We start from the raw sequence: 10,698 nt of genomic DNA, 5'->3' as shown, positions 1-10,698 counted from the left end.
TTGGCTCCGGCACGACAGCCACTCACTGGTACGCCGTGTTTCTTTTTAATGGACAATTGTGGAAAGGCAGAGGATCATGCGGACAACGTTGGCTCTGGGGCAAAATACAAAAGCCCGAGAAAAGCCGGTGGAGCTCTTCCGGCGGGCCCACGAGCTAGCCGGCTAGCCGGCTAGCTCGTGGGCGCTCACGTGCATCATCGGGGCCACGCGCCCGGCACGCTCGCTCGGCATGCGCGCGCTCGCTCATGCGTAGACGCACCGTCGGAGACTCGCATGCAAGAGCCGTGGCGCCGACCCCCTCCCCGGCCGGACCCCCTTTCTGGCCGCCGGTTAAATGATCTCGGCGGGAAAAATCAATAGTAATCATAGCTTCTTATTTCCTTTTCGAAAGCGATGCCCGCAGCGTGGTGAAGGGGCCGGGGATGGGGGGGGGGGGGGGGCTCCCAGGGATCTCTTTGGGACGGTGGCGTCGTCGCTCGCGCCATCGGTCGCCGCTAACGGAAAACAAGGTCGTCTCGTCTCCGGCGGTTTAGCGTGGCGTGCTATCTGTGGAAACAAGCAAACCCTCCTCCTCCTCGTTGGAACAATTTGCTTTCGGGCCCTTCTTCGTCGTTTGCGACGGCGTGGCCGGGCCAAGCGGGGCCCCCGCCGCCTCAAGGGCCGGGGCGCTCCGTGTTGCGGACGAGCTCGTCACCTTTAGCCAAGCGCAAGTGCCTGACGGAGCGCCACACGGCCAGGAAGTCGCCCGCCGTGTCCTCCTGCCGTGTCTGTGCCGCGTCCTCCAGCCGCGACTCCGCCGCGTCCTCCCGGCGAGTCTCGGCCACTCCCTCCCCCGTAGGCGCGTTTCCTTCGTCTCCTTTGTCTCCTTCGTCGCCGCCGCCGCCGTCGCCACCGCCGGCGGCATCACTCCTCGGCGGGGCGTCGAGGGGGTGGGGCTCGCCGCCGCCGGGCGCCACCTGTTTGGCCCCGCCCTCCAGCCGCTCGTAGGAACTCCTCTTCTTAATCTCCAGGTACTTGACGGCGCAGTAGGTGACGGAGCCCGCCGTGTTGACCGCCACGCCGGCCACGAAGAGCGCGGTGGGCGCCACGTCGTCGAAGGCCAGCATGCCCACCGTGATGGTGACGGCGCTTTTGACCACGCCCACGAAGCTGGTGGTGACGGCCGAGTTGAGGTAAGTGCAGTGGAAGGTGGTGAAGTTCATGGCGCAGCCCAGGACCACGCTGCACAGGAAGAGCGTCCCCACTCGGGCGTCGCCCCAGCCCGGGTACGACCACACCGAGGCGGCGTCCGACGAGATCACGGCGCACGCCAACAGGACCTGAGGGGCGAGAAAGCGGGCCGGTTGGCGGGCGGGGGAGGTAGACGCCCAAGGACGGACGTGGGCGTGCCTCACCGGGGTGGCCGTGACGGCGATGGCGTACTGCGCCGTCAGCGCTCCGTGCTCGCTGTCGGCGCCCGTCTTCTGGATGAGGACCAGGTTGGAAGCGTGGACGACCACCGTCAGGACGCCCGTCACGTAACCCGAGGGGTCGCCGCTGAGGTCGCCGGCGCCTGCGCGGAGACGGTGGTGGGTGGGGGGGCGGTGCTGGGCCGTGGGCGGAGGCGACGGTGGGCGGAGGCGGCGGTATCGGGCGGAGACGGCGCCGGGCACTCACCCGCCAGCGCGGCGCCCCCCGTGGTGATGGCCACGGCGGCCAGCACGCCGGGCGAGGGCACGCCGTTGCGCAGGACGCAGACGCCGATGGTGAGCGTGAAGAAGGGCAGGCAGCGCTTGAAGACCACGTACATGGGCAGGCTGAGGCCGCGGAGCGACCAAAGCGTCAGCGTGGACTGCAGCGTGGACAGGATGCACACCGGCGCAAACTCCTGCGCCCGCAAAAGCCCTTAGTTAGCGGGCACCCGGCCGGCGTCCGACGCCGCCGGCTCTTACCCTGGAAAGGCGGAGGCCGAAGGGGGGCACGTCCACCCAGCCGAGCCGGCGGAGGATCTCCAGGCCCAGCGCGGCGGCGGCGCACGTGCACAGCTGGATCAAGGTGAGGAAGCCAAAGTGCAGCTTGCTGATCAGGAACTTGAGCAGGATGTTCAGGCTCCCCGAAAAGACCCCGTGCGCCACGGCCACCAGGATGCCGGGCGCGCGCCCGCGCATCGCCTCCATCGTCCCGAGTGGACACCGAACGACGTCAAACGGACGAGTGCAGACGAGAAAGAGAAAGAAAGAAAGAAAGAGAGAGAGAGGGAGGGGGATGGAGAGAGACGCGAGCGAGCGCTCCACTCTACACCACTCGACTCGGGTGAGGGAGGGAGGGAGGGAGGGAGGACTTTTCCTACTCCGCCGCGCGCCAGCGCGTGCACGCATGCGCACTTGACGTTTAAAAGCAAAGGGCTTCTAGTCCAGATGAAGGAGGCCACGCGTCAAATAATCCCGCACGATGCAAATTCACGCAACACCTGCGCATCTGCACTCCTAGTTCTTGTGTCCAGGGGGAGTGGGGGAGGGAGGGAGGGATGGATGAATGGATTGACGGATGGATGAATGGATGAATTGACGGACGGATGGATGGATGGATTTCCTGGCAGATGAGGCAGGGAAGAAGGCTGGCAGGCGGGCAGGCAGGCAGCATGCCGCAGGGAAGGGAGGGGGCGTGACCCGTTACACAAACAGCCGTGAAAAGTCGTTTCGTCCCACGCTTTTAATTGAAACTTTTCATCAGTAAATCACTTGGAGGGCGCGGGGAAAGGGAACGTGGGCGGTGTGTGAGGGGGGGGGGACCTTTCCAATTAACCCGGCCTGGAGATTAGCACGCAGTGGAAGGAGGGTCCATTGTGGCTCGAAGATTAGCAGACGTTCATTTTACCAGCAACATCAAACACTTCATTAAGCCGCAGATGAGCAAACACACACATTGGCGCGTGCCCACACACACACACACACACACGCACGCACACACTCACAACCCTCCTTAATAGAAACCCACACATGGACACGCTGTACATTCGTCATCGCCACCTCACTGTTTTTTGCTCAGCGAGCATGCGGCATCGGGACGTACGGCCGCCCTTCGGGAGGCCACAAAACGCCGTCCTTTCCCAGGGGACGCTACTGGGCCGCCGTCGTCGGGTCGACCCCGACCCCCGGGCGTCACGGCCGTGACGGCAAATTACCGAGCGCCGGCGCCGGCCTCGACGCGTCGCCAGGGCAAAAAGTACCCCGGAATCAAAGGCCGTGGCGAGAACCGGCTCGGAGAGACGCACCCAAGAGTACAATTTGGCGAGACCGCTCACTTGGCGGGACGCCCACCGTGGCCGTGCGGGTGGTAATGGAGGCCGCCGGCGGTCAGTGTTCCCTCTCGCCGTGATTTAATCACATTTGCAAAGTGGATGAGTCGGGGGCGGGGGGGTGTCTGGGGCGCTCCTGGCTGGCTCTGCCGCGTAAGGCTTTTCAACGCACACGTAGGAGCAGCAAAAATGGAGAAGGGCTTTCAATTAGAGCGATTGGCCACGGCCAGCCAACTTTTCGCTTCCGAGTAGCAGTCTGTTTGTCGCACGCAAACAGCGAGTCCTTTGTGCGCCTGTGGTTTCCATGGGAACGTCCGGCCCGCCTCTCATTGTTTCCTTTGTGTCGGCAGTGTGTTCACCTGCCTGCCCGTCGGCTGCCCGTCGGCTAGTCAACTTTGCTAACTAGCTTTGCGTCGGCGCGGCGAGAACGTCTGCGCAGAAGCGGAGGCCCGCGGCCGGTTGATGAGATCGCTCACCTGGTGGGCGCCACTCAATCGTGCCAAAGTTAAACCAGGGGGGTTACGATTAGGCAAAACCTGCAGGTAGGGCGCACTGTGCACAAAGAAGAATGACTTGATCTTTTGAAAAAGGTCACCAAATAGCCCGAAAGCAGCTAATGGTACCATCTAGTCACGGGGGTCCGCTGCCAAGAGCGCAGAGAGAAGAACAAAGACCACTGCATCGCTCGTACAGTAGTGCCCGCGTGGTCAAATGACTGGGCCGCTTCCCCGTTTGGAGGCCCGCCGATAAATCCGCGCGTGCCTCTTACCTGAGGTCAAGTCGTACGAGCGGGAAGCCGAGACGTCGCCGCTGAAGGGACAAAACGACGGCACACAAACGCAAGTTTCGTGTCAGCGGGTAGAGGACGGCTTCTACGGCGAGCCCTCCCGAAGCGGGCGGCGGAGGCGGGGCGTACCTTGACCCGTTGGACGGCGCGGCCGTGGGCCGTCGCTCCGTCGACGGGCCGCCTGGGCTTCCTCGGGTCCCAAACGCTGCCGGCCACATTCTGCGCACGAGGACGCGCGCTTAGCGAGGGTAAGCGCATGGCCTCGCGCGTAGCGGGGGCAAGCGGCTGGCGTCGCTGACCTCCGCCTCAGATTTGAGCCTTTTTTCTAGCCGTCATCTGCCGCGACGACAGACCGCTCCGGACGTCGTGACGCGCCGTCGGGCGCTTCCGGACGCCGGCTCCTTCCCCATCGCCGAGGGAACCTTTGACATTTCCACGTTCCGCTTCTATCGGCGACCTTTTGAGTGAGCCGGCTGACATTTCAGCCTCACGCGGCGCTCCAGGGAAAAGCGGGGATGCGAGCGCTGCTCGCGGTGGACCAAGATTCAACCAATACCAAAAACGTGGGAGAGCTCCTAAGAGCGGGGAGGCAGGCCGGCCGGCCATCCTGGCCTCTGGTCCGGCTCCGGTCCACCGAGTAGACCCGCGAGACAAAGCGGCCAGCGCGTGACGACGCGCCTGTCGGGAGCGAGCGGGCACCGCTGCCGACCCCCCGCGCGTGTCCCACTTGACCCGGAGGGGTCCGGCGTCGGGCCGTCGCACCTTCCACGGTCGCAAAGTGCCGTCGCCGCCGGCCTCCACCGGCGCGTTCTCGTCCGTCTCGCACCGGGACACGTCGAACACGGCGGTGCGCCACTCCCACCTGACCCCAGACGCAGAGTCGGCCGGGCTCGGGCGGACGTGGCCGCGCTTTAGTACCTCACGTGACCTTTGCCGTCTTCTCGATAGTGGAGCGCTCAGTCAGCCGCACCGCCCCCTAGGGGATGGAACACATCACAAGAAGGGGAAAAAATGATGTTTAGTGATTCCACATGAACCATTCCCTGCTTTACAAAGAAAAAAAATAAACAGCTGCAGAAAAACGTTGACTTTTTTGTCCGGCGCAAAGGGGGAAGTATTTGAGCACCACCTCGTGGCGGAACCCGTGTGTGCATGCGCCTCGTCTCAACAAGAGTAGAAGGAATGACCAAATGGATACATTTCAAAGCATATTTGACCCCCCCTCTCTCAAAGCTACATTGAAATTATACCATCCTCCGTTTATCCACGTAGTAAATTAAATATAGTAGTATAGTAGATTTTCTCTGGCTCTTGATTTGGACGTCATGTATGCTAGCTAACCCGTGTGCTGGTTTGCGTTGACTTTCAAGCCACTCACGGTAGAATTAAGAGTGTTGGCGATGTCAAAGAGCGTCTTCTTGTGTCGCTGTTGGGGGGGAAAGCAGGTTTGGCTTTGTTTTCCCGAGACTTCTGGTGGCATCTTCAACTGAACGCGGAAGTGGCTGAGGCACACTCACACACGCATACAAGTATCCTGCCTTCTGATTGGCCTCTCCGTGGCGCGCCCCCAACACTAGACTCACTTCCTATTGGTCCGCGCGCTTCGTGGCGCCGACGTTTCAGCAGGAAAACCAACAACAGGAGACTTTTTTAATATGGACTATATATATTAAGCGTGTTTTATTTTTAGGTCGCTTTGCATCATGTGAATTGTCGTAAAGAATGAGACAGCCAGCCAGCCGCGCGTTTGTATTTGTAAGACTTGACCGGCCTCCAAGGCCCTTTGTCCGCCTCCGCATCACATGAGACAGACGTCCGTCAGCGACAGGTCGCCCGTCACCCGCAGCCGGGTGATGCGTCGCAAGTCCGGGACTCGGTATTTGTAATCCAGCCGGTGGACGCCGTTGACGGCCACGCGGAAGCGATCGGCTTCGCACCGGAAGATCACCTGAAAGACGGCCCGTCAAAAAGGAACTTGTCGTCAATCTGGCCTTTTAAACGTCTATTCAAAACACCTCATTTTCACCATTCGTTTGAAAGGACAAAGCTCCGGTCGTACGCACACACGTGCCGTACATTTGGGGTTTTTGGAGGCGTCATTATGAAGACTAAGTAGCAATGGTCAATTTGCGCAGAAGGAAAATAGTGACCTCAAAGTAGAGGCCGGGCCCGAAGGGGTAGTCGTCCACCCGCCGCTCTTCGTCGCCCCAGGAACCGGACAGGAAGGAGTTGAGCGCCAGCGTTTGGCTTCCGAAGCGGGGGTTGAAGCGCAGCGCCGTGTCGCCGTTCTCGCCCACCAGCAGGTCCACGGCAAAACTGCGGCGCAAAAGACCACGGTGACGGGCGGCTCGCTCGGCGAAGGCGCCGCCGTACCTCTCCGCCTCCCGGAGAGCTCGTCCTCTGATGACCACGGAGACTCGTTCGCGGAGGCCCCCGACCAGCTCGCCGAGGAATCCCTGCGGAACGGACCGGCGGGCGCCGTTTCAACGCCGGAAAACGGGCGCTTTCGTGGGACGCCGCTGTCAGACGGACGGAATCACCCCGTCCCCCGACGCCACCGTCCGGAGACGCGCCTCCGCCTTCTCCCCCTCCTCATCCGCGCCCCGCTCGCCCGTCCGCACGGGAGTGGTGACACCGGTGGCCGGCGACAGGACGGCCACCGCGGCGACGTGGACCTTTCCCGAGACGGCCAGCGTATCGGCGCGCTCCAGCGCCAGCCGATGTTTGTAGTCCAACAAGTGAGCGCCGTTAACCGCCACCTGCGGGGCACCGGCGGCGTTACGCTCGGGCGAACGACTCGTTTTGTTGCGACCGAGCGTCACCTTGAAGCCGTCGCGGAGGACGAGCACCATCAGCTCAAAGGCGGCGCCGGCGGCGAAGGGCACGCCGCGGAGGATCTCCTCCGGACCCCAGCGGCCGTCTTGCAGCGTGTTGCACACCACGTGGCCTTTCTTCAAGCGCGGGTTGAAGTGGAAAAGCACGTCGGCGCGAGGCGACACGCCGCTGCCGCACGTCAGGTCCACCTGAAACCTGAGGGCACCGGCGGGCCGCCGTTCAGCCTCCGGGACCGGGGGGCCCCACCCGTCGGGACCGGTCGGTCCCACCTGTCGGCGTCGGGGGGCACCCGTCCTTCCACCAGGACGGTCTCGCCGGGCACGAGTCCACCTCGGATGGTCCACGCGAAGGGAACGACCTGCGGAGAAGGGAAGGAATTGCGCCTCATCCTCGAAACCTTGCACCTCTTCCATTCATTATCCGTGGATCGGAGACAACAAGCCGAGGTCTCGTCGCGTGGAGACTACATCAAATCAAAAGCCATCTTCAATGTCATCAAACACAGCTGCGTATCCATCCTTTTCTTCCTTGGCGGCCAGCCCTCTCCTCTCACTTGAGACGGATTGCCCCTCCGGCAGCTGACGAATAAACGCTTCTTCCGACGGCCCACCGATTCGAGAGTGCGTGGTCAGACTTTTACTAGTGACCCACTTGTTTCAGGTCGGACCCCTATCAACGACCCACGGTGGCACTTGAAGACAACTTTGGCGTCTTTCTCGAAAGTGGTAGCGAGTACTTTTTCGACATAATGACAGCAGCAGCGCGGTGGCTTTCCTTTTCCTTGGCGCTCAAACAAGGCCAACTCACCGGTTTGACGAAAACTTGTCTGCTGTGACGAGCGGACATTTTCTTTCTGGTCGAATCGAAGCGAAGCAACTCGGGACTTCCTTGTACGACACGTGACGGGCAGGGCGCGGCCTCCCGGTCACGTGACGCGACCGATCTAGGCCGCCGCTCGTTCGTTGCTCGCTAATCACCTCCCCCTTGCGTTTGTACGAGCGAATTGGCTCTTGTACGCGAGGTTTTCCACCCTGTTTTTTTTTTTCATTTTATGAAACAACGGTACCGTTTTAAAGCAACTCTAACGCGTCAAAAATAGTTAGGTGCTGCTCATGAGTCAACGTGCAAACAGAGTCAGAGCTTTTCCATGCCCGCTAAAATAAACACTTTAATTCACACATGTACAAAAAGGCACCCTAAAAGAATTCATTTTAAAAAGTTTTAAATAAACTGTACAAACAAGTTTGCCGCACGTCAACGACGGAGCGCGAGGCGCCCGAAACGGAAAACGGCGCCGCGTTCAGAAGTCGGCGTCCAGCGTGAAGGCGTTGTCGGCGCCGGCGGCCATGACGCCCATCCTCTGGTACTCGCCCACGCGCTTCTCGAAGAAGTTGGTCTTGCCCTCCAGGGAGATGTTCTCCATGAAGTCGAAAGGGTTCTCGGCGCCGAAGAGCTGCGCAAACGTGTCGGCGGAAAAGGGTCAATTGGCGGCGGAGTCCGAAGACCGCCCGGTCCGGCGGCGCCGTGGCCCGACGACCGCTCAGTCTAGCGTCCGTATCGTGACGCCGCCCCGCCGGCGGCCCGGCCTCTTGCCCGGCCGCGGGACGGCGGCGGCGCCACTCGGCCCCCATCTCTGGCCGAGGTCCGTACCCCTGCGCGTCTCATCACTGCGGTCGGTCGGTTGGGGCCCCACCCCGCCCTGCCCTGCCCCCGGCTCACCTTGGCAAAGCCCAGCTCCACCATCAGGCGGTCGGCCACAAACTCGATGTAGCGCTTCATCAGCTCGCAGTTCATCCCGATCAGGTTGACGGGCAGCGCTCGCGTCAAAAACTCCTGCGTGAGGAAAGAGAAGATGCCCCGCCCGGTCAGAGTCAGAGGCGGGGCCCACTTCGGCGAGGGGGCGGGACTCGCCTGCTCGATGGCCACCGCGTCTCTGATGATGGACGTCACCGTCGAAGCGGGCGGCTTGTTGAGCAGGTGCCTGAACATCAGGCAGGCAAAGTCGCAGTGGAGACCCTGAAAAGGCATGGTCAGACGAGGTCCGAGCGCTCGCCGGTCAGACGAGGTCCGAGCGCTCGCCGGTCAGACGAGGTCCGAGCGCTCGCCGGCGCAAAACACGCGCCCCACCTCGTCTCTGCTAATGAGCTCGTTGGAGAAGGTGAGTCCGGGCATCAGGCCGCGTTTCTTCAGCCAGAAGATGGCGGCGAAGGAACCCGAGAAGAAGATGCCCTCCACGGCGGCAAAGGCCACCACGCGTTCGCCTGCGGGCGCCACAGAGGGCCGTCAAGCAGACGGTCACCGGGCGTGGCGTGGCCGCTGGGCGCGCGAGCGCCGCTCACCGTAGGTAGCGTCGTTGTTGCCAATCCAGTGGAGCGCCCAGTCGGCCTTCTTCTTGATGCAGGGCATGGTCTCGATGGCGTTGAACAGGTACTCCCTGCGGGGCGGGACGGGCGTCAATCCGGCCGGCGTCACGGGATGGCTTTCGCCCACGCGGACTCACCTCTCTTTGGGGTCCTTGATGTAGGTGTCGATGAGCAGGCTGTACATCTCCGAGTGGATGTTCTCCATGGCGATCTGGAAGCCGTAAAAACAGCGCGCCTCCGTCACCTGCACCTCCTGCGTGAAGCGCTCCACCTGATGTCGCGGAAAGACGCCGTCAGCGGGGCGGAAGAACCGGTCGGACCGCCCGCCCTGCAAAGGCACGCTCACCAAGTTCTCGTTGACGATGCCGTCGCTGGCCGCGAAGAAGGCCAACACGTGTGAGATGAAAAACCTCTCGTCTTCTTTCAGAAGCTCCCAGTGCTGCGTGTCCTTGGACAGATCCACCTAGACGCGAGCAGCGCCCAAGTTAGGCGGGTGCCGGTCGGTGAAAGTGGCGCTCGCGCTCGCTCACCTCCTCGGCGGTCCAGAAGGACGCCTCGGCCTTCTTGTACATGCGCCAGATGTCGTGGTATTGGATGGGGAAAATGACAAAGCGGTGGGGGTTTTCCTTTAACAGGGGCTCCGCCTCCGCACCGCCACCACTCTTCTTGCCGCCTTTGCGCTGAAACGTGCACACAAAGGCGGTCAGCCCAGTTTGAGTTTGAGTCACAAGCCCTTTTCCCGAGTGGCTTTGGGAATTGGGGTTTCCAAGACCAGCCATTCAATGGCAAAGTCGCCCCGACCAATATGGCCGCCACTTAGCCACCTCGCTAAGCCGAAGCTAAGTTCAGTTCAGTAGGCCATGCCCATTTAACGCAGCGTTTCACGGGTCAAACCGAGACAAAATACAGCAGTCGCGTCCGCGAAAGAGTCTATTAATAATGTAAAGCCGCCACGTCTGCAAAAAAAGTGTATTAACATTGAAAAACATTCGCTCGTTTGGCTAACCGTCGACGGGACTTACCGGCGGCGTCTCCGAAAAGATTTGGCGCGCCGTTTTGGACGCCAAGATGCGCGTCGGCTTCATGCTCGGAGGCTACGAGAGAAAGAAGGGAACAACCGAAGCGCACACTTGAAGTTCGACGAGGCCATTTTGGAAGCGAATTGCCCCGCTCTTTTTCTTTTGGGTTTAGCGGCGGGGTTCACCGTGTTTTCTTTGTCCAGCGACATCTTATTGACGTCGGCGCTCAGCTTGTTCTCGTTGAAAGCGGAAAAGGGCACGCGAGTTGACTGCATTTTTTCCACAATTTGACCAAAGACTTGAAGAAGAAAAACGACAAAGGGAATAAAAATAGTACAGAGAAACGCGGGGCAGTGCGAGAGGAGCGGAGCGGAGGACTGACTGCTTGTTGCCGGTGCCTAGCTGGGCTTTTTCTTG

General features: G+C 61.3%; 3 protein-coding genes across 3 annotated transcripts; all 3 read right to left on the bottom strand.

The window, feature by feature from the left end:
- Positions 1 to 22: 22 nt before the first annotated feature.
- slc35d3 (solute carrier family 35 member D3) lies at positions 23 to 4,289 on the bottom strand. Its single transcript, XM_077587109.1, has 7 exons — positions 4,194 to 4,289; positions 4,047 to 4,087; positions 3,901 to 3,920; positions 1,932 to 3,829; positions 1,657 to 1,867; positions 1,395 to 1,552; positions 23 to 1,319 (listed from the first exon to the last, which is right to left on the bottom strand). The coding sequence occupies exons 4-7, from the start codon at positions 2,355 to 2,357 to the stop codon at positions 654 to 656; spliced, it is 1,461 nt and encodes a 486-aa protein (XP_077443235.1). The 5' UTR covers positions 2,358 to 3,829; positions 3,901 to 3,920; positions 4,047 to 4,087; positions 4,194 to 4,289; the 3' UTR covers positions 23 to 653.
- Positions 4,290 to 5,798: 1,509 nt separating this feature from the next.
- LOC144064500 (galectin-8-like) lies at positions 5,799 to 7,845 on the bottom strand. The gene is made up of 7 exons (XM_077587110.1): positions 7,707 to 7,845; positions 7,169 to 7,257; positions 6,887 to 7,094; positions 6,605 to 6,823; positions 6,438 to 6,520; positions 6,215 to 6,380; positions 5,799 to 6,012 (listed from the first exon to the last, which is right to left on the bottom strand). Exons 1-7 carry the CDS (start codon positions 7,743 to 7,745, stop codon positions 5,863 to 5,865), a joined length of 954 nt encoding a protein of 317 aa, XP_077443236.1. The 5' UTR covers positions 7,746 to 7,845; the 3' UTR covers positions 5,799 to 5,862.
- A 195-nt stretch (positions 7,846 to 8,040) lies between these two features.
- On the bottom strand, positions 8,041 to 10,657 carry rrm2 (ribonucleotide reductase M2 polypeptide). Its single transcript, XM_077587993.1, has 10 exons — positions 10,467 to 10,657; positions 10,285 to 10,356; positions 9,793 to 9,942; positions 9,609 to 9,725; positions 9,400 to 9,533; positions 9,239 to 9,333; positions 9,027 to 9,160; positions 8,811 to 8,915; positions 8,619 to 8,732; positions 8,041 to 8,352 (listed from the first exon to the last, which is right to left on the bottom strand). Exons 1-10 carry the CDS (start codon positions 10,554 to 10,556, stop codon positions 8,200 to 8,202), a joined length of 1,164 nt encoding a protein of 387 aa, XP_077444119.1. The 5' UTR covers positions 10,557 to 10,657; the 3' UTR covers positions 8,041 to 8,199.
- Positions 10,658 to 10,698: the final 41 nt, after the last annotated feature.

The sequence above is a fragment of the Stigmatopora argus genome, chromosome 19 (genome assembly GCF_051989625.1).
Source record: "Stigmatopora argus isolate UIUO_Sarg chromosome 19, RoL_Sarg_1.0, whole genome shotgun sequence".
In the NCBI taxonomy this organism is placed as follows: Eukaryota; Metazoa; Chordata; class Actinopteri; order Syngnathiformes; family Syngnathidae; genus Stigmatopora; species Stigmatopora argus.
This window is presented reverse-complemented; position numbering and strand designations above follow the sequence as displayed.